This window comes from Oncorhynchus mykiss, chromosome 15 (assembly GCF_057628025.1).
Source record: "Oncorhynchus mykiss isolate SJ-2025 chromosome 15, ASM5762802v1, whole genome shotgun sequence".
NCBI classification, from domain to species: Eukaryota; Metazoa; Chordata; class Actinopteri; order Salmoniformes; family Salmonidae; genus Oncorhynchus; species Oncorhynchus mykiss.
The window spans coordinates 10,552,149-10,574,379 of NC_143036.1; the positions used below are offsets into that span (position 1 = coordinate 10,552,149).

General features: G+C 43.1%; 1 protein-coding gene across 4 annotated transcripts in view; it reads left to right on the forward strand.

Annotated features, from left to right (window-relative positions):
• LOC110489566 (semaphorin-5A) overlaps positions 1-22,231 on the forward strand; it is a 295,669-nt gene that overhangs the window by 197,397 nt on the left and 76,041 nt on the right. For all 4 annotated transcript variants that reach the window (XR_005036038.2, XR_016486534.1, XM_036943683.2 and 1 more), the window contains exon 15: positions 16,656-16,803. Coding sequence is in view for 2 of the 4 variants with exons in the window: in XM_036943683.2 (XP_036799578.2) it covers positions 16,656-16,803 (148 nt within the window). In the remaining 2 variants the exon portion in view is untranslated. The remainder of the gene's footprint in view (positions 1-16,655; positions 16,804-22,231) is intronic.

Sequence of the window (22,231 nt, forward strand, 5' to 3'; positions counted from 1 at the left end):
CATATACACACACACACACACACAGCCCCGTACACACATACACACACAGCTACGCACACACACACAGCTACGCACACACACACAGCCACGTACACACATACACACACAGCTACGCACACACACACAGCTACGCACACACACAGCCACGTACACACATACACACACAGCTACGCACACACACACAGCCACATACACACATATACACACACACACACACAGCCACGTACACACATACACACACAGCTACGCACACACACACAGCTACGCACACACGCAGCCACGTACACACATACACACACAGCTACATACACACACAGCCACATACACACATACACACACAGCTACACACACACACACACAGCCACGTACACACATACACACACAGCTACACACACACACACACAGCCACGTACACACATACACACATGGCTACACATACAGACAGCCATAAATCCACACCAATTATCCAGAAACAATCCCTCTGCTGTTGTGAGTGTAACAGAAGTCTTGAGTCCTTCATTCATTAGCCAGTCACACATTGTGATGTGAAGCATTACATATATGACTCTTTTTTTCCTCATAACGGCTTCAGTCTGACTTCAGTCTGACAGTCAATTAAGAGAGAGAGAGGAATGTTTTTGAGCCACTATCTGGGCTCCACACAGATGAGGGAGGCTGCCCTCCTTGTAAAGCTCCAGCTCTGCTGCTTTGGTCTGGAATAATCACCCCCAACAAGATGTTGAGAAGGTTTAAAAGCTACCTGCAATGCACTCTGAAAAAATGAGATTAAGAATGGGAAAGAAGAAGGGAGAAGAAGAGAGCGAAAGGAGAGAGGGAGGTGAGAAGGTGAGAGAGAAAGGAGAGAGGAGAGGAGAGAATATGGAAGAGTGCAGGTTGTTTGAAATAACACTTTTTTTACCAGAAACTTTACAACAAAGTCAATAATAATATGAGAATAACTTCAGACAGATTCCTTAGCGTCTGGGTACTTTGTTACTGGGTATTTTAACCTTTACTATGCAAGTCAGTTAAGAACAAATTCTTATTTGCAATGACGGGCCACACCGGAAAAACCCTAACCCGGACAACGCTGGGCCAATTGTGCGCCACGCTGTGGGGCTTCCAATCCTGGCCGGTTGTGATACAGCCTGGATTGGAACCAGGGTGTCTGCAGTGACGCCTCTTGCACTGCGATGCAGTGCTTTAGACCGCTGCACTACTCGGGTGCCCACATAATGAAGCATTTAAATTAGGTTGGCCATTCTTTATATGGGGTTCTAGCTTCTCTTGTTCTACCCGGGACATCACAGTGCTAATTTCATTGACCACCTTTGGATACACACAGAGCGACTTCAATTAGCACTGACGTGAGAGGTGTCGAAGCCCTTGAGCCCAACAATGGCAGGAGAGTCACACAGTCTACCTCAACCAAATGCAGAGGGCTTTGAAGCCGCCTGCCGCTGTTCAGAGGTAATTAAAATACAGTACCCTCTCTATGTAAAACATGTTAAGGCATGAAAAGGGTACAAAATTAAGCTCCTTATGCAAAATCAAGAAACACTTTTTGCTGACTGTTATAAAAATGGGAACATAAGCAACTTCATCTTCCCGAAAGGTTGCTGGATCGAATCCCCGAGCTGACGAGGTGAAGGTCTGTGGTTTTGGCCCTGAACAAGGCAGTTAACCCACTGTTCCTGGACCAGTTAACCCACTGTTCCTAGTCCAGTTAACCCACTGTTCCTGGACCAGTTAACCCACTGTTCCTAGACCAGTTAACCCACTGTTCCTGGACCAGTTAACCCACTGTTCCTAGACCAGTTAACACACTGTTCCTGGACCAGTTAACCCACTGTTCCTAGACCAGTTAACCCACTGTTCCTAGACCAGTTAACCCACTGTTCCTAGACCAGTTAACCCACTGTTCCTAGACCAGTTAACCCACTGTTCCTAGACCAGTTAACCCACTGTTCCTAGACCAGTTAACCCACTGTTCCTGGACCAGTTAACCCACTGTTCCTAGACCAGTTAACCCACTGTTCCTAGACCAGTTAACCCACTGTTCCTGGACCAGTTAACCCACTGTTCCTAGACCAGTTAACACACTGTTCCTGGACCAGTTAACCCACTGTTCCTAGACCAGTTAACCCACTGTTCCTAGACCAGTTAACCCACTGTTCCTAGACCAGTTAACCCACTGTTCCTAGACCAGTTAACCCACTGTTCCTGGACCAGTTAACCCACTGTTCCTAGACCAGTTAACCCACTGTTCCTAGACCAGTTAACCCACTGTTCCTGGACCAGTTAACCCACTGTTCCTAGACCAGTTATCCCACTGTTCCTAGACCAGTTAACCCACTGTTCCTAGACCAGTTAACCCACTGTTCCTAGACCAGTTAACCCACTGTTCCTGGACCAGTTAACCCACTGTTCCTGGACCAGTTAACCCACTGTTCCTAGACCAGTTAACCCACTGTTCCTAGACCAGTTAACCCACTGTTCCTAGACCAGTTAACCCACTGTTCCTAGACCAGTTAACCCACTGTTCCTGGGCCGTCATTGTAAAATAGGAATTTGTTCTTAACTGACTTGCCTAGTTAAATAAAGGTTAAATAAAATAAATTCCACACAGACCATCCCCTGGCATAACACAGTGCTATATTAACACACTACCCTTTTGTTAAGAGGGGGGGGGGGGGGGGGGGTGTTACTGATGGGTAGAAACTCAGAGGGGGGGGGGGTGTTACTGATGGGCAGAAACTCAGAGGGTGGGGGGGTGTTACTGATGGGCAGAAACTCAGGATACGAGACAACGAGGACTCTGAGTCATGAAATGTGAACGTGTACAAATCTCGAACAGTATTGGTACAGAGCAACCCCAAACAGTTTCAGCTGGACTTTCACATTATCAAAGAGAGAGCCCAGCAGGCGAAGCTCTCTCTTGAGAAAGATACCCCCACCCCGAGCGGGTCAGACCAGACCTCTTCATTAAACAACCCCACAGACGAGCAACCCCAAGCAGAAAGTCAACCTCCCAGCACAGAGTACTACCCCCTCATTGATATGAAGGATAAATACACCCAGCTGGAGATAAGGCAGGAGGAGCTGGAACAAGAGGTGAACACACTCGTCAGCACAACAAAATCCTCCAGCTCAACAACACCGTCTCAACAAGACCCGGAGAGCTGGAGGTGGTGAGAGACATATCTGCACTCTGGACTGTAGTGCGACAACATCAACAGGAGAAAGAGCAAGAGCAGAACAGGAGAAGAAAAGAGCACTAGAGGAGAGGATCAGACTGCTGGAGGAGAGGGTGACGGGGATGGCATGTCACAGAGAACAATTCATTAGAGAGGTGGCCACCCTCGCAGAGAAGCCAGCAGAACAGCCCACCTCAGCTCTCGACAAAAGTCTTGACACCACAGCAGAACAGTCCACCCCAGACCCTGACCACGTTGACATCACAGCAGGACAGACAAATGAAGAACCCCAAGCCCAGAATATCTCACCTCCTCTCAGCACCCCCCCTGTCAGCCACCCTGATAGCCCTCCTGACAACCCCCCCACACCCACTGAGGACATACACAAGCCACAGATTGCACTCCTTATGGACTCAAATGGGAAATATATACAAGAAAACAGACTTTTTCTCAAACAGAGTTTCTAAACTCTGGTGTCCAAACACCCAGTTTTCCCTCGACCTTCAGTCTGAGGACCAACTAGGGTCACCCAGCCACATAATAATACACACAGGCACAAACGACCTGAGAGCACAGCAGGAACGGGTGGCCACTGCACTCAAAAGGAGTGATTGAAAAAGCTTCTTCTTCTTTCCCCAGTGGTTATCTCCACCTTGCTACCCTGAAAATACTTCCAACCTGCTACCATACAGCGGGTAAAAGTATTTCCCTTGACTGACCTGGCCCACCAATCCACCCTGGACTTGAACAGCCTTCATGACCAGGTCCACCTCTAAACGGCAGCAGTGCCCACCAATCCACCCTGGACTTGAACAGCCTTCATGACCAGGTCCACCTCTAAACGGCAGCAGTGCCCACCAATCCACCCTGGACTAGAACAGCCTTCATGACCAGGTCCACCTCTAAACGGCAGCAGTGCCCACCAATCCACCCTGGACTAGAACAGCCTTCATGACCAGGTCCACCTCTAAACGGCAGCAGTGCCCACCAATCCACCCTGGACTAGAACAGCCTTTATGACACGGTCCACCTCTAAACGGCAGCAGTGCCCACCAATCCACCCTGGACTAGAACAGCCTTCATGACCAGGTCCACCTCTAAACGGCAGCAGTGCCCACCAATCCACCCTGGACTAGAACAGCCTTTATGACACGGTCCACCTCTAAAAGACAGCAGTGCCCTCCTTCGCGCTAAAGGACAACGCCCTCAAACTCAGCCCCAACACTTCACACAGGAACAACAGATCAATAGACACAGTGCCCAGACCAGCAATACACTGTCCCAGACCGGCGGGACCTCAACATGGAAGTCACACATACGCCCAGGCCGTGAACAGGCAAACAGGCCTCAGAAGATGCTCAGCAGGCTCTGCTCACACTTTCTAGCCTGAGGCCAAAACACACGACTAACAACATTGGACACTTAATGGAACACAAAGCCTTCGCTATCTCATTCTGGAATATCCAAGGCCTGAGGTCATCTGCCTTTGGCCTAAAGAGCAGGAACCTGGACTTCACCAAATAAATCGGAAATACAGACATTGTCATCCTACAGGGAACATGGTATAGAGGAGATGGACCCACTGGTTGCCCTCTAGGTTACAGAGAGCTGGTAGTCCCATCCACCAAACTACCAGGTGTGAAACAGGGGGCTCTGTTAAATTGATCAAAACAGGAACATTTTACATTTGGCTAGAAATTCAGAAGGAAATTATCTTAACAGAGAAAAATGTCCTCCTGTGTGCTACTTATATCCCCCAACTAGAATCCACATACTTTAATGAAGACAGCTTCTCCATCCAGGAGGGGGGCCCAGGGACATGTACTAGTCTGTGGCGGCCTAAATGCCAGAACCTACCTGGAGGGGACAATCATTCCCTCCCCCATATGCCCCCCTAGGCACAACTATGACAACATAACCGACCAAAACAGGTCACAACTCCAGCAGCTCTGTCGCACGCTGGGAATGTTATGCTTCAAGGGGACTCCTACGGTAGGTACACCTATAGCTCATCTCTTGGCAGTAGTACTGTAGACCACTTTATCACTGACCTCAACCCAGAGTCTCTCAGAGCGTTCACAGTCAGCCCACTGACACCCCTATCAGACCACAGCAAAGTCACAGTCTGCTTGAACAGAGCAAAACTCAATCATGAGGCATCAAAGCCAAAGAACTGAATAATATTAAGACATGCTATAGATGGAAGGAATGTAGTGTGGAAACCTACCAAAAAACAATTAGGCAACAACAAATCCCTTTTAGACAACTTCCTGGACAAAACATTCAACTGTAATAGTGAAGGTGTAAACTTGGCAGTGGAAAATCTAAACAGTATATTTGACCTCTCAGCGTCCCTATCAAATCTAAAAATTACAAACAGAAAACCAAAGAAAATTAACAACATTGACAAATGGTTTGATGAAGAATGCAAAAACCTAAGAAATAAATTGAGAAACCTATCCAACTATCACGCGCTGACCGTAGAGATCCATTGCTTCTCTATGGTGAAGTGGGTCAGGGCGTGACTGGGGGGTTAGTCTAGTTTATTATTTCTATGTGGTGTTCTAGGTTTGTTTTTCTATGTTGGTGATTTATATGATTCCCAATTAGAGGCAGCTGGTATCGTTGTCTCTAATTGGGGATCATATTTAAGTAGCTGTTTTTCCCACCTGTGTTTATGGGATATTGTTTTGAGTTATTGCACGTAGCATCTCTGTAGTCACGGTTCGTTGCTAGTTTATTTGTTTATTTGTTTTTGTCTTTGCTAAGTTTCACATTATTATTAAAACTATATCGCGCTGCAGCTTGGTCCGACATTTATTCCAACGAGCGTGACACCAACCAAAAACAGAGACCCAGAAAACCTGAGTCTACGCCTTCACTATGGTGAATCACAAAAACAATACAGAAATACATTACAGAAAAAGAAGGAACAGCATGTCAGAAATCAGCTCAATGTAAGAATCCATAGACTCTAACCACTTCTGGGAAAACACTAAACAAACAACAACACGAAGAGTTATCTATCCAAACTGGAGATGTATGGATAAACCACTTCTCCAATCTTTTTGTCCCTATAACAAAGAACAAACAGCAAAAACATTAACATTATCAAATACAAATCTTAGAATCAGCTATTAAAGACAAGCAGAACCCAGTGGATTCTCCAATCACATTGAATGAACTACAGGACAAAATACAAACCCTCCAATGAAATGATAAAATATCCAGACCACAAATTCTAATTGGCTATACTTACACTCTTTAACAATTTTCTTAGCTCTGGCATCTTCCCCAATATTTGGAACCAAGGACCGATCACCCCAATCCACAAAAGTGGAGACAAATTTGACCCCAATAACTACCGTGGGATATGCGTCAACAGCAACCTTGGGAAAATCCTCTGCGTTATCATTTCCAGCAGAATTGTACATTTCCACAGTAAATGTACTGAGCACCAATTTACTGAGCAAATGTCAAATTGACAAACCAAAACAAAGGAAAAATCTTCTCATGCTTTGTTGATTTCAGAAAAGCTCTTGACTCAATTTGGAATGAGGATCTGCTATAAAAATAGATTGAAAGTGGTGTTGGGGGGAACAAATACAACATTATAAAATCCAGGTACACAAATAACAAGTGTGTGGTTACAATAAACACAAACATTTCATTTGGGGGGGGGTGCGGTGAGACAGGGATGCAGCTTAAGCCCCACCCTATTCAACATAATATGTATCATCGAATTGGGGAGGGCACGAGAACATTCTGCAGCACTTGGCCTCACGCTAATACAATCTGAAGTCAAATATGTACTGTTTGCTGATGATCTGGTGCTTCTGTCCCCAACCAAGGAGGGCCTACAGCAGCACCTAGATCTTCTGCACAGATTCTGGCAGACCTGGACGCTGACAGTAAATCTCAGTAAGACAAAAATAATGGTGTTCCAAAAAAGGTCCAGTTGCCAGGACCACGAATACAAACTCCATCTAGACAACGTTGCCATAGAGCACACAGAAAACGATACATACCTCGACCTAAACATCAGCGACACAGGTAACTTCCACAAAGCTGTGAACGATCTGAGAGACAAGGTAAGAAGGGCCTTCTATGCCATCAAAAAGAACAGAACATTTGATATACCAATTTGGATCTAAAAATACTTGATTCGGTTATAGAACCCATTGATCTTTATGGGTTTGAGGTCTGGGGTCCGCTCACCAACCAAGAATTCACAAAATGGGACAATCTCCAAAAATGACACTCTGCACGCTGAATTCTGGAAAAATATCCTTCGTGTACAACGTAAAACACCAAATGATTTAGAGCAGAACTTGGCCGATACCCACTAATTATCGAGTTCCAGAAAAGAGCCGTTAAAAATTCTACAACCACCTAAAAGGAAGCGATTCCCAAACTGGAAATAACAAAGCCATCACCTACAGAGAGATGAACCTGGAGAGTCCCCTAAGAAAGCTGGTCCTGGGGCTCTGTTCACAAACATAAACAGACCCCCAGGACAGCAAAACAACTAGACCAAATCATGAGAAAACAAAAAAATAATTTCTTTACACATTGGAAAGAATTAACTAATTAATTAAAAACTGAACAAATTAGAATGCTCTTTGTCCCTAAACAAAGAGTACAGAGTCGCAGAATACCTGACCACTGTGACTGACCCAAAATTAAGGAAAGCTTTGACTATGTACAGACTCAGTGAGCACAGCCTTGCTATTGAGAAAGGCCGCCGTAGGCAGACATGGCTCTCCAGAGAAGACAGGCTAAGTGCTCACTGCCCACAAAATGAGGTGGAAACTGAACTGCGCTTCCTAACCTCCTGCCCAAATATATGACCAAATTAGAGACACATATTTCCCTCAGATTACACAGAGCCACAAATAATTTGAAAACAAAACCCAATTTTGGTAAACTCCCATATCTACTAGGTGAAATACCACAGTGTGCCATCACAGCAGCAAGATTTGTGACCTGTTGCCACAAGAAAAGGGCAACCAGTGAAGAACAAACACCATTGTAAATACAACCCGTATTTATGTTTATTTATTTTCCCTTTTGTACTTTAACTATTTGCACATCGTTACAACACTGTATGTATACATAATATTTATTATGGAACTTTTGAAAAAAATATATATATTGTGTAGATTTATCAATTGTTCAAGGGCCCTCCAGACTGCGACTTTCCCTGTCCCCCCAATGACTGTATATATTAATGGACAAAGCCATCAATTATGTGACACCATATATTCCTACTTGAAGACTCAATAGTGCATTGAAGCTGGCGAATCTCATGGAGACACACAAATGCGTTAGGAAAGTACTCTGAAACAATCAACTTTTTCTACATTGTGTTACATTACAGCCTTATTCTAAAATTCCTTCAATACAATTTTTTTCATCAAGCTACATGTTTTCAAATTTATTAGAAATAAAAAACAGAAATACCTTATTTACATAAGTATTCAGACCCTTTGCTATGAGACTCAAAATTGTGCTCAGGTGCATCCTGTTTCCATTGATCATCTTTGAGATGTTTCTACAACTTGATTGGAGTCACTTGTGATAAATTCAGTTGATTGGACATGATTGGTAAAGGCACACACCTGTCAGAGCAAAAACCAAGCCATGAGGTCGAAGGGATTGTCTGTATAGCTCCGAGACAGGATTGTGTCGAGGCACAGATCTGGGGAAGGGGACGAAAAATGTCTGCATCATTGAAGGTCCTCAAGAACACAGTGACTTCCATCATTCTTCAATGGAAGAAGTTACGAACCACCAAGACTCTTCCTGAGGACTGGCCACCCAGCCAAACTGAACAATCGGGGGAAGTGACCAAGAACCCTATGGTCACTCTGACAGAGCTCCAGAGCTCCTCTGTGGAGATGGGAGGACCTTCCAGAAGGACGACCATCTCTCCGAACTCCACCAATCAGGCCATTATGGCAGAGTGACCAGACTCAAGCCACTCCTCATGAAAAGCATATGACAGCCTGCTTTGAGTTTGCCAAAAGGCACCTAAAGGACTCTCAGACCAGGAGAAACAAGATTCTCTGGTCTTTTAAAACCAAGATGGAACTCTTTGGCCTGAATTTCCAAGCCGTCACGTCTGGAAGAAAACTAACACCATCCTTAAGGTGAAGCATGGTGGTGGCAGCATCATGCTGTGGGGATGATTTTCATCGGCAGGTACTGGGAGACTAGTCAGGATTGAGGTAAAAATGAACGGAGCAAAGTACAGAGAGATCCTTGATGAAAACCTGGTCTAGAGCACTCAGGACCTCAGACTGGGGCAAAGGTTCACATTCCATCAGGACAACAGCCCCAAACACACAGACAACGCAGCGCAGGACTACATAGGAGTGGTTTCGGGACACGTCTCTGAATGTCCTTGGGTGTCCCAGCCAGAGCCCGGACTTGAACCTGATCGAAGATCTCTGGAGAGACCTGAAAATTGCAGTGCAGCCTGACAACCTGACAGAGCTTGAGAGGATCTGCAGAGAAGAATGGGAGAAACTCCCCAAATACAGGTGTGCCAAGCTTGTAGCGTCATACCCAAGAAGACTCAAGGCTGTAATCGCTGCCAAAGGTGCTTCAACAAAGTACTGAGGAAAGGGTCTGAATACTTATGTAAATTTCGTTTTTTTGAAATACATTAGCAAAAATGTATTATAACCTGTTTTTGCTTTGTCGTTATGGGGTATTGTGTGTACATTGCTGAGGAATAGTTTTTATTTAATCAACGTTAGAGTAATACTGTAACGTAACAAAATGTGGATGAAGTCAAAGGGTCTGAATACTTTCCAAAGACAATGTACTTTTTGAATCATGATTGTCTTCGAAAAAAGTATATATTTTTCGCGAAGGGTGCCATTTACCCATTTACACACCCACAATTGTGGCTTTAATGAGAAGGAGCCGTCGTTTTCCTCTGCCCCCCCCCCCCCCATCTCTCTCTCTCCTTATCTCCCTCCCTCTTACTTTCCTTGTCCCCCTCTCCTTCTCTGCTTCTTTCAAACTATCTGCTCAGCTAATAAAACACCTTGTGCCGGCCCAGCGATGAATGGTAGAGATGTGTTATTGAGAGAATCCATTAGGATCCTACAGTAGGGCTTGGTGATTTTACACTCTGTGGAGGAGACATGTTTTAATGGATGAAATATGCTGTGTCACTATCACTCTCTCCTAAAGAAGAGAAGGGTCTGTCAGAGAAGAGAAGGGTCTGTCTGTTTAGTGAAGAGAAGGGTCTGTCTGTTTAGAGGGGAGAAGGGTCTGTCTGTTTAGAGAAGAGAACGGTCTGTCTGTCAGAGAAGAGAACAGTCTGTCTGTTTAGAGAGGAGAAGGGTCTGTCTTTTTAGAGAAGAGAAGGGTCTGTCTGTCAGAGAAGAGAAGGGTCTGTCTGTCAGAGAAGAGAAGGGTCTGTCTGTCAGAGAAGAGAAGGGTCTGTCTGTCAGAGAAGAGAAGGGTCTGTCTGTTTAGAGAAGAGAAGGGTCTGTCTGTCAGAGAAGAGAAGGGTCTGTCTGGTTAGAGAGGAGAAGGGTCTGTCTGTTTAGAGAAGAGAAGGGTCTGTCTGTTTAGAGAAGAGAAGGGTCTGTCTGTCAGAGAATAGAAGGGTCTGTCTGGTTAGAGAGGAGAAGGGTCTGTCTGTTTAGAGAGGAGAAGGGTCTGTCTGTTTAGAGAGGAGAAGGGTTTGTCTGTTTAGAGAGGAGAACGGTCTGTCTGTTTTGAGAGGAGAGGAGAAGGGTCTGTCTGTCAGAGAGGAGAAGGGTCTGTCTGTTTAGAGAAGAGAAGGGTCTGTCTGTTTAGAGAGGAGAAAGGTCTGTCTGTTTAGAGAGGAGAACGGTCTGTCTGTTTTGAGAGGAGAGGAGAAGGGTCTGTCTGTCTGTCAGAGAGGAGAAGGGTCTGTCTGTCAGAGAGGAGAAGGGTCTGTCTGTTTAGAGAGGAGAAGGGTCTGTCTGTCAGAGAGGAGAAGGGTATATCTGTCAGAGAGGAGAAGGGTCTGTCTGGTTAGAGAGGAGAAGGGTCTGTCTGTTTAGAGAGGAGAAGGGTCTGTCTGTTTAGAGAGGAGAAGGGTCTGTTTAGAGAGGAGAATGGTCTGTCTATCAGGGAAGAGAAGGGTCTGTCTGTTGATGAGAAGAGAACGGTCTGTCTGTCAGAGAAGAGAGGAGAAGGGTCTGTCTGTTTAGAGAAGAGAACGGTCTGTCAGAGAAGAGAGGAGAAGGGTCTGTCTGTTTAGAGAGGAGAAGGGTCTGTCTGGTTAGAGAGGAGAAGGGTCTGTCTGGTTAGAGAGGAGAAGGGTCTGTCTGTTTAGAGAGGAGAAGGGTCTGTCTGGTTAGAGAGGAGAAGGATCTGACTGTTTAGAGAGGAGAAGGGTCTGTCTGTTTAGAGAAGAGAAGGGTCTGTCAGTTTAGAGAGGAGAAGGGTCTGTCTGTTTAGAGAGGAGAAGTGTCTGTCTGTTTAGAGAGGAGAAGGTTCTGTCAGAGAAGAGAGGAGAAGGGTCTGTCTGTTTAGAGAGGAGAAGGGTCTGTCTGTATAGAGAGGAGAAGGGTCTGTCTGTTTAGAGAGGAGAAGGGTCTGTCTGGTTAGAGAGGAGAAGGGTCTGTGTGTCAGAGAGGAGAAGTGTCTTTCTGTTTAGAGAGGAGAAGGGTCTGTCTGTTTAGAGAAGAGAAGGGTCTGTCTGGTTAGAGAGGAGAAGGGTCTGTCTGTTTAGAGAGGAGAAGGGTCTGTCTGTCAGAGAAGAGAACTGTCTGTCAGAGAAGAAATGGGTTTCATGGTCCTACTCGCGCGCTGGTCACTCTCTCTCTCTCTCTCTCTCTCTCTCTCTCTCTCAATTCAATTTAAGGGCTTTATTGGCATGGGAAATATATGTTAACATTGCCAAAGCAGGTGAATTAGATAAATAACAGAAGTGAAATAAACATGAACAAATTAACAGTAAACATTACACTCATTACACTTGAAAGGAATAGAGACATTTCAAATGTTATGTTATCTCTCTCTCTCTGTACCTCCCTCCCGCTCTCTCTCTCTCTCTCTCTCTGTCTCTCTCTCTCTCTCTCTCTCTCTCTCTCTCTCTCTCTCTCTCTCTCTCTCCTCTCTCTCTCTCTCTCTCTCTATATGTGTATATATATATATTTATATACCTCCCTCTCTCTCTGTGTCTCCCTCTCTCTCTCTCTCTATATATAAATATATATGATATATATGAAATATATATATATACCTCTCTCTCCCTCTCTCTCTCTCTCTCTCTCTCTCTCTCTCTCTCTCTCTCTCTCTCTCTCTCTCTCTCTCTCTCTCTCTCTCTCTCTCTCTCTCTCTCTCTCTCTCTCTCTCTCTCTCTCTCTCTCTCTCTCTCTCTCTCTCTCTCTCTCTCTCTCTCTCTCTCTCTCTCCCTCTGAGGCCAGATGGCTGTGGTTAGAGATACAGTATTGAAAGCCCTCAGGCACATGCAGTAGCCACACACACACATTCCAGTCTCTCTCCAGAAGTTTGGCCATGGTTTCTTGACATTAACTGCTATCCCAGTCAATGCAATGGGGCCAAAGTCTGTCTGGCTAATGTTCAAGCGTATGTATTCCCCTGCTTACTCAGCTCATATAGGGCAGTATACAGCACCATTTTCTTCTTGACTTCCTGCCCAGGGAGGATGTTGCATTAAACGAAGGCTAATCTAATCTGAGAGCAGAATGATTTGCATGGCTGGATTGACGATGAGTTTATGAATCTATTTACTATGGATCTGGTTAAGGCTGTCTCCCTTTATTCTGAGCAGGGGACTCTGCAGATCAATGGGTCTGTCTCCTCCCTTCTGATCTCTGCCGGGCGCCCTGTCTCCTCCCTGCTGATCTCTGCAGGGCGCCCTGTCTCCTCCATTCTGATCTCTGCCGGGCGCCCTGTCTCCTCCATTCTGATCTCTGCAGGGCGCCCTGTCTCCTCCATTCTGATCTCTGCAGGGCGCCCTGTCTCCTCCATTCTGATCTCTTCAAGGGTCCCTGTCTTCTCCATTCTGATCTCTGCAGGGGGCCCTGTCTCCTCCCTTCTGATCTCTGCAGGGGACCCTGTCTCCTCCATTTTGATCTCTGCAGGGGGCCCTGTCTCCTCCGTGTCTGATCTCTGCGGGGACCTTTCTGCTATCGCTATCATGGGCACTATGTCATATTTACAGCCATTCTCTCCCTCCCTTGCTTCCTTTCCTCCCTCGCGTTCTGTCTCTCACTTTCTTTTGCAATCAGTGCTTCTCTCCCTCCATCATTCAGCCCCTCTCCCTCTCTCTCTCTCTCTCTTACTCTCTCTCTCTCTCTCACTCTCTCTCTCTCTCTCTCTCTCTCTCTCTGTACCTCACCTCTCTCTCTCTTTCTCTTTCTTTCTCTCTATCTCTGTACCTCCTTCTCTCGCTCTCTCTCTCTGTACCTCCACCTCTCTCTCTCTCTCACTCTATATATATATATATATATACCTCCCTCTCTCTTTCTCGCTCTCTCTCTACACCTCTCTCTCTCTCTCCCTCTCTCCCCCTCTCTCTCTCCGTCTCCCCTTCCTCAGCCAAATCTCAGGCTCTTTAATGTAAATGGTTTAGTAGGAAAACAGAGTAACACACAAATGTTTTTCTATTTCAACTTTTCATTGCGCTGTAATATCTATCTAAATTGCTTACGTTTCTCACCAACAGACGTGTTTATGAAAAAAAGTATACTTTTTACCCCTTATACTTGTGATGTCCAATTGGTAATTATACTTTTGTCCCATCGCTGCAAGTCCTGTACGGACTCAGGAGAGGTCGAAGGTCGAGAGCTATGTGTCCTCCGAAAATGACCCTGCCAAGCCGCATTTCTTCTTACCGCACTGCTCCCTTGACCTGGAAGCAATGTGTCTGAGGAAACACTGTACAACTGACGGCCGAGGTCAGCGTGCATGTGCATGGCCCGCCACAAGGAATCCCCTGGAGCGTAATGGGACAAGGACAGGTCACCCATAACACAAGTCAGCCAGGTCACCCATAATACAAGTCAGCCAGGTCACCCATAATACAAGTCAGTAATCGATGTCCATCCATGCCTGAGGACATTCGGGGCGGCAGGGTAGCCTAGTGGTTAGAGTGTCGGACTTGTAACCGCAAGGTTACAAGTTCAAATCCCCGAGCTGACAAGGTACAACAAATCTGTCGTTCTGCCCCTGAACAGGCAGTTAACCCACTGTTCTTAGGCCGTCATTGAAAATAAGAATTTGTTCTTAACTGACTTGCCTAGTTAAATAAAGGTAAAATAAAAAAAATGACTTGGAAACAGGCCACTAACTGTTACCTTCAAGAAGGTGTTGGTTTTAGGATGTTTTGGACAGCCTCTGATTCCAAAGGGTGACAAGTTGTAAGTTTGAATCCGGCAATAGAAAGTTAACCAAAATGCCTAAACACATAGAAATGTGACATTTGGAGCAACTTCTAAATGTGATGTTTGAGAAACATGGATGTTTAATTCTGACATGAGAATGTGAGAGCTGGTAGATAAAAAAATATATGGAATATGCATTAAGACTAATTAAAATATAGCTTTCATAAATGCACATTTATCAATCTGTTCACACTGTGTGAGCACACATATGGTGCATTCACAGCCTTTGGGATTTCATTTATCAATCTCCGAGGATGTTCACACTTTGTGAGCACACATATGGTGCATTCACAGCCTTTGGGATTTCAATTGTAAATCTACCTTCATAGGGTGTAATTTCTCTGTTGATGGCGACATAAAAGTGGAATATTTATCTGTTGATGACGACATAAAAGTGGAATATTTCTCTGTTGATAGCGACATAAAAGTGTAATATTTCTCTGTTGATGTCGACATAAAAGTGGAATATTTCTCTGTTGATGTCGACATAAAAGTGGAATATTTCTCTGTTGATGGCGACATAAAAGTGGAATATTTCTCTGTTGATGTCGACATAAAAGTGGAATATTTCTCTGTTGATGGCGACATAAAAGTGGAATATTTCTCTGTTGATGTCGACATAAAAGTGGAATATTTCTCTGTTGATGGCGACATAAAAGTGGAATATTTCTCTGTTGATGTCGACATAAAAGTGTAATATTTCTCTGTTGATGTCGACATAAAAGTGGAATATTTCTCTGTTGATGTCGACATAAAAGTGGAATATTTCTCTGTTGATGGCGACATAAAAGTGGAATATTTCTCTCTTGATGGCGACATAAAAGTGGAATATTTCTCTGTTGATGTCGACATAAAAGTGGAATATTTCTCTGTTGATGGCGACATAAAAGTGGAATATTTCTCTCTTGATGGCGACATAAAAGTGGAATATTTCTCTGTTGATGTCGACATAAAAGTGGAATATTTCTCTCTTGATGGCGACATAAAAGTGGAATATTTCTCTGTTGATGGCGACATAAAAATGGAATATTTCTCTGTTGATGGCGACATAAAAGTGGAATATTTCTCTGTTGATGGCGACATAAAAGTGTAATATTTCTCTGTTGATGTCGACATAAAAGTGTAATATTTCTCTGTTGATGGCGACATAAAAGTGTAATATTTCTCTGTTGATGGCGACATAAAAGTGGAATATTTCTCTGTTGATGTCGACATAAAAGTGTAATATTTCTCTGTTGATAGCGACATAAAAGTGGAATATTTCTCTGTTGATGGCGACATAAAAGTGGAATATTTCTCTGTTGATGGCGACATAAAAGTGGAATATTTCTCTCAGTTAAAATGTGGTTGTTCAAACGGGAGTTTACGAGTCAACATCGGTCTGTCTGTTCTGACAGTTTGCCTGTCTATCTTGGGACTGTACAGTAGTTCTCTATAATTAGTCAGTCTTCTTTTTTCTTGTGGGATCGATCGGTATACAGTCCATTCGGAAACATATTGACTTTTTCCACATTTTGTTGAGTTACAGCCTTATACTAAAATTGATTGTATTAATTGTTTTCCTCATCAATCTACAGTACACACAATACCCCATAATGACAAAACGAAAGCAGGTTTTTAGAATTCTTTGCGAATGTATTAAAAATGTAAAACATATATACCTTATTTACATAAGTATTCAAAACCTTTGCTATGAGCTCAGGTGCATCCTGTTTCCATTGATCATCCTTGAGATGTTTCTACAACTTGATTGGAGTCCACCTGTGGTAAATTCAATTGATTGGACATGATTTGTGTGTATCATGTCAAAAAGACCATCATTTACAGCCAACCACTCTAAAGATAGGCTGTCTTGGGGATACTACTGGGTAAAGTTCCCCCATCACTTCTATAGCCTCTGTGTGATACTCGTCTTCACACACACACACGCACACACACACACACACACCCGCACGCGCGCACGCACGCACGCACACACACACACACACACACACACACACACACACACACACACACACATATCCCCATCCCCTGTGGTCTTTGTCCTTCTCAGGTATTGCAACGAGCACCTGCCCTGCCCACCTCATGTCTATTGGTCGGCATGGTCAGCATGGGAACGCTGCACAGTGCCCTGCGGAGGCGGCATCCATTCACGCCGCAGGACCTGCGAGAACGGTAACGAGTGCCCCGGGTGTGCTCAGGTATGTTACACACACACACACACACACAGATCTAAGCTGCACTTCTATCGCAGACTGGCCTTGAACTTCTAAATCTCAGTTATAACATTGAACTTTAAGGGTCATTCCCTTAAATCCCCTAGTATTTCTCATCAGAAGATACAATATACCACATAACACTTTAGTCAATGAGCCAGACCCCCAAATTTGTGCCGTCTGGCTCATCATAGTTTAAAAAATATGTAAGGTCTATGTGGAAAATGTGTGTTAGCGGTGTGCAGCAATGGTAGCTTTCTCTGATTGTTCAAGTCAAAATAATTTGGACCCATTGACTTCTAGGGTACATACGTTGCTTTAAATAGGAAACCTTAATACATCTTAAACTTAGTTTGACAAGTGGTTCTGATGGTCATGAAATTACCTTTCAATTGATATATAATACGACCAACTTTGAAAGGATCAGTGAAAACCTCTGTTTAAAAATCCCCCATATTCTGCCATTGTCATTAGAGTGTGGGAAGCTATGTCTACAGTCATTAGTGTGGGAAGCTATGTCTACAGTCATTAGTGTGGGAAGCTATGTCTACAGTCATTAGTGTGGGAAGCTATGTCTACAGTCATTAGTGTGGGAAGCTATGTCTACAGTCATTAGTGTGGGAAGCTATGTCTACAGTCATTAGTGTGGGAAGCTATGTCTATTGTCATTAGAGTGTGGGAAGCTATGTCTATTGTCATTAGTGTGGGAAGCTATGTCTATTGTCATTAGAGTGTGCGAAGCTATGTCTATTGTCATTAGAGTGTGGGAAGCTATGTCTATTGTCATTAGTGTGGGAAGCTATGTCTATTGTCATTAGTGTGGGAAGCTATGTCTATAGTCATTAGTGTGGGAAGCTATGTCTATTGTCATAAGAGTGTGACAATTTTCCCAGATTGCAGTTCCTTTGGCTTCCGCTAGATGTTAACAGTCTTTAGAAAGGGGTTCAGACCTGTTTTTTGAAAAATGAATTAGTAGTTGTAGTTTTTCAAGGTGGCTCTCATTTGGACTGTAGTCTTGTGGCGCGCGTGGATGAGGGCGTGCATCTCATTATTTATCTCCGATATTGAACATTGTCGTGGAGATTTCCTGTATTACCAAATCGTGAGAGAGCAAACCACCCACAAGTCAGAGTTATCATAAAGTCCATCTTTAATTATATGAGCTTCACCATAGTCCTGTGACTCTCAGATCAATTCAGTGTCTATAAATGAATTCTCTGAGAGTGCTTACATAATGGCAACTGAGATCCTTTATAGCAGAGACACACATAGCCAGACAGCATTGGCTATAAATTATCATTCGGTTTGCTCTTCTAATACTTCTAAAACAAAGCTCTTATCTCGTTCTTAGTACAACAACCAAGACATTACCTCATCCAATGGTATATATCAATTGTCATTTTAGATACTCCCATCTCAAATACAAACCCTCCTGGACAAGCTCACGGAGACAGTGAGCCTCCTAGGCCATATACTAAATCAAGATCAGGGCAACCTCAGAGAGGACATGTAAATAGTTAGACACATTCCCATAAGAAGACAAGCCTGACCTCTCCCCAATGGGAAAAGTAACTTTTCCCACATAAGCATACTTGTGAAAATTAATAAAACATCTTATTTATAAATGTTACCTAAAGGATTCTGATTCTGCTGCCACAGCATACTACATTATGTGTTAAATATTAATTTATTTACATATTAGGGTACCGGAGGATTTATTAGAAACATTGTTTGACTTGTTTGGATGAAGTTTGTTGGTAACTTTTCGGATTCCTTTGTCTGCATGTTGAACAAGTGGAAATGGTGGATTACTGAATCAAACGCGCCAACTAAACTGACTTTTTGGGATATAAAGAAGGACTTTATCAAACAAAACAACCATTTGTTGTGTAGCTGGGACCCTTGGGATTGCCAACAGAGGAAGATCTTCAAAGGTAAGTGATTTATTTTATCGCTATTTCTGATTTTTGTGATGCCTCTGCTGGTTTGAAAAATGTTTTTAATGCTGGTGTATGCGGGGCGCTGTCCTCAGATAATCACATGGTATGCTTTCACCATAAAGCCTTTTTGAAATCTGACAAAGCGGTTACGCTTTTAAATGATGTAAGATACTTGTATTTTCATAAATGTCATTGTAAGTAAGAACTTGTTCATAACTGACTTGCCTTGTTCAGGGGCAGAACAATAGAACAATGACAAGTTTGATGTCGGATGACAATAGAATGTTCAGGATGTCACCGTGACAACTGTCTCCAGGCATGTCAATAGACGTAGGATAAACCAGCCTTTAGTCATGAAATGTTTGGTTGTTTAGTACACTACCGTACTCACTCTGTTTAGTACACTACCGTACTCACTCTGTTTAGTACACTACCGTACTCACTCTGTTTAGTACACTACCGTACTCACTCTGTTTAGTACACTACAGTACTCACTCTGTTTAGTACACTACCGTACTCACTCTGTTTAGTACACTACTGTACTCTCTGTTTAGTACACTACCCTACTTACTCTGTTTAGTACACTACCGTACTCACTCTGTTTAGTACACTACCGTACTCACTCTGTTTAGTACACTACCGTACTCACTCTGTTTAGTACACTACCATACTCACTCTGTTTGGCACATGGCCTCACGTGAATCCTTAAAGAGATGGGTGGGGCTAATGTTTAAGAACAATGCTGAATGGGTGTAGACAGAGAGGAGCCCTCCAGTAGGTGTACCAAAAAGTGGGGTTACAAGTTTATCAACTTTCACAACAGAATGACTTTCCCATTGTTCCTCAACTGTAGTGTATTATATACCTTTTTCTAGCTCTGTCTCTACTTTTATCCAATGTAAAAAAACACTATTTCAAATGGTTTTACTTATAAATAAAGCCAGTTGGTCACATATTTGACAGTTAAAATGTATTAATTACATACATCTTTATGTACACTAACTAGTATCATAGGCTAGTTACTTTGTGGTTTAACACCTGATGAAGTGTAAATACAAAACACATTAACTAGCTAACTCTAAATATAATGCCCACTGCTTCTCTTGTTGTCAAATTGACTGCAGCCAACAAATCTCTTGTTGTCAAATTTGTTGTATTGGCAACAAGAGATTTGCTGGCCACAGTCAATTCGACAACAAGAGACAACCAGTGTTTTGTTGACCAATAAGAACGCTGGACTATTAAAATGCAATTTTGTGTGGGACCAATAACAAATCTGTGAAAGAATGTTGTGAAACACTATCATTACACTATTACTGTAGCTATATTAAGGACATTTTCTGAAATTACATCTAGGTCCTTTAATGGTCTAAAAAACATGCAGTTGTAGGATACGACCCTTAAGAACTATAGGCCTATGCCCTGACAAAGACCGGTGTGCATTTCTCACGCGCCCCCACTCTATATCTCAAAGCCACATAAAATATCCTGGTTGTAAAATAGTTTCTGTTGAGAGTTGAAAAATACAAATTATACCAACAGAAAGCTGAGACCCTCCTCTCTTCGACAGGGACAAAGGGAAGAATCTCCCAAAGCTGTGTTTTTCCCTTAATTGTATTTTGAAATGTTATATGATCAGAACACTCTAGCACAACGGGGAGAGGAGAGTGACTTGAGAGTGGCTCGATCATCACAGCAGCAGGCTTTCTTTGCCTTTCAGAAAAACGGTCTGGTCCATTTTGGTAGGGGGGCCGGCCGTTGCCCACTGATCAGCCAAACGCTCGTTACAGATTAGTATAACAGAGAAATTGCGAAAAAATCGTACAAAAAAAATATCTTAAATAAAGTTAATTAAAATAAATAAAATTTGTTTTAAGCTTGTTGGCTGGCTAGCTAACGTTAAGTTAGCTGGCTAGCCAGTTCAAATAGTTACCATACAATAGCTGACAACATCTTAACTTTAGCTCATTTGTATTCATTATCACAGGAAAATAAACTCACAACAAGATACTTATTTACAAGTTAATGGCGGGCGAATTACAGAAAATTGCTTCAGGTTGTGAGTATGACGAAAGAAAAGCAAGCGCATTCTGAGAAGTTTTGAACTTGGACACTGTCTCGTTGGCCTAACTTTATATCCTAATTTGACTTTGGTGCAGGTCATGCTGTTCTTCCCATTACCGTCTCTGATAAACACACACTATATCAAATAAAATGAAAGTGTATTTGTTACATGCACAGGATACAGAAGGTGTAAACGGTGAAATGGTTACTTGCGTGGTGGAGTCTATTTTTGTTTTTACATGTAGCTAGCTAGCTAAACAATGAACCATCCCAACTCATAATGTTATCACCATGCATGCATGAAGCTAAAGCTAACCAACTAGGTTCAATGTTAGCTAGCTAGCTAACATTAGGCTATAACTAGCAATGTAAATGGCTTTCTGAGATATTAATAATATTACTACACAGATCATACACGTAACGTTAGCTAGCTAGCGAGCCAGCTAACGTTAGCTAGCTAGCAAAAGTACCCTTTAACTTGCAATGAAAATGAGTTTCTGAAAAAATTAGAAATGTAATAGAACTAAAAATGTAGATAGCTAGACTCTTACCCATGTACATAGATGAACGCTTCTCCCTCTCTGTCACGGATGCCATGTTTGCCCTTAGTTTGAAGATGTCATCCAGAGACAGGTGTTTTATACAACATCCTTCTGTGTTCTCTTTTCGACTCCCTACGCATATTTGAAATCAAACGGCAGAATTTTCTCCATATTCTTAGCTATCATACTCTGCTTCCACTGGGTATTCCACTGATTTCAAAACTTGGTCAAATTCTTCCGTGACAAGAACACTGTTGATCGCCATTTCTCCCCCCATCGCTGTCATCAGAAAACTACAGTGTCTGGTTTAATGAAAATGTTATTACCTAAATCTAGAATTTTCTCATCGTCTGATTCATTTTCAGAGTCAGAGAGAATCAGCATGGCACGATTATCCTCCAGAAAGTGGAGAGCATTAGCAACACTTTTGCAGTTCTACTACGTGATTTCTTTTTAAAAAAGCAGCGTTAGAAGAGATTACCTACACATACTGAGCAGCTCATGTTTAAGACAGACGCATGCTACATGGCAGACCAATCCAAACTCATCTCTCAGCATGTCCAACCCAACCATTATCTCAGCTAATCATAGCTAGAGGGAAGTTTCCGGTCTTTTTCCCTGGCTAAACCAACTAGGCAGGTAATTTAAAATGCTTCATCGTATTTACAGATGACATACAAGCTTGTTATTAATTAAGGCACATGAAATTTCAAATGTTCCAGAAGGCATTTCTGACCCCAAAAATTATGATTGATATAAAAAAACAAGGGTTTACGTTCAAATACCTCTCCACATGTGCCATTTGCCTAGTTTCCTGAAACAAGTCACATATAGTCACACTGTAATCTAAATATCAACCCAAAATTA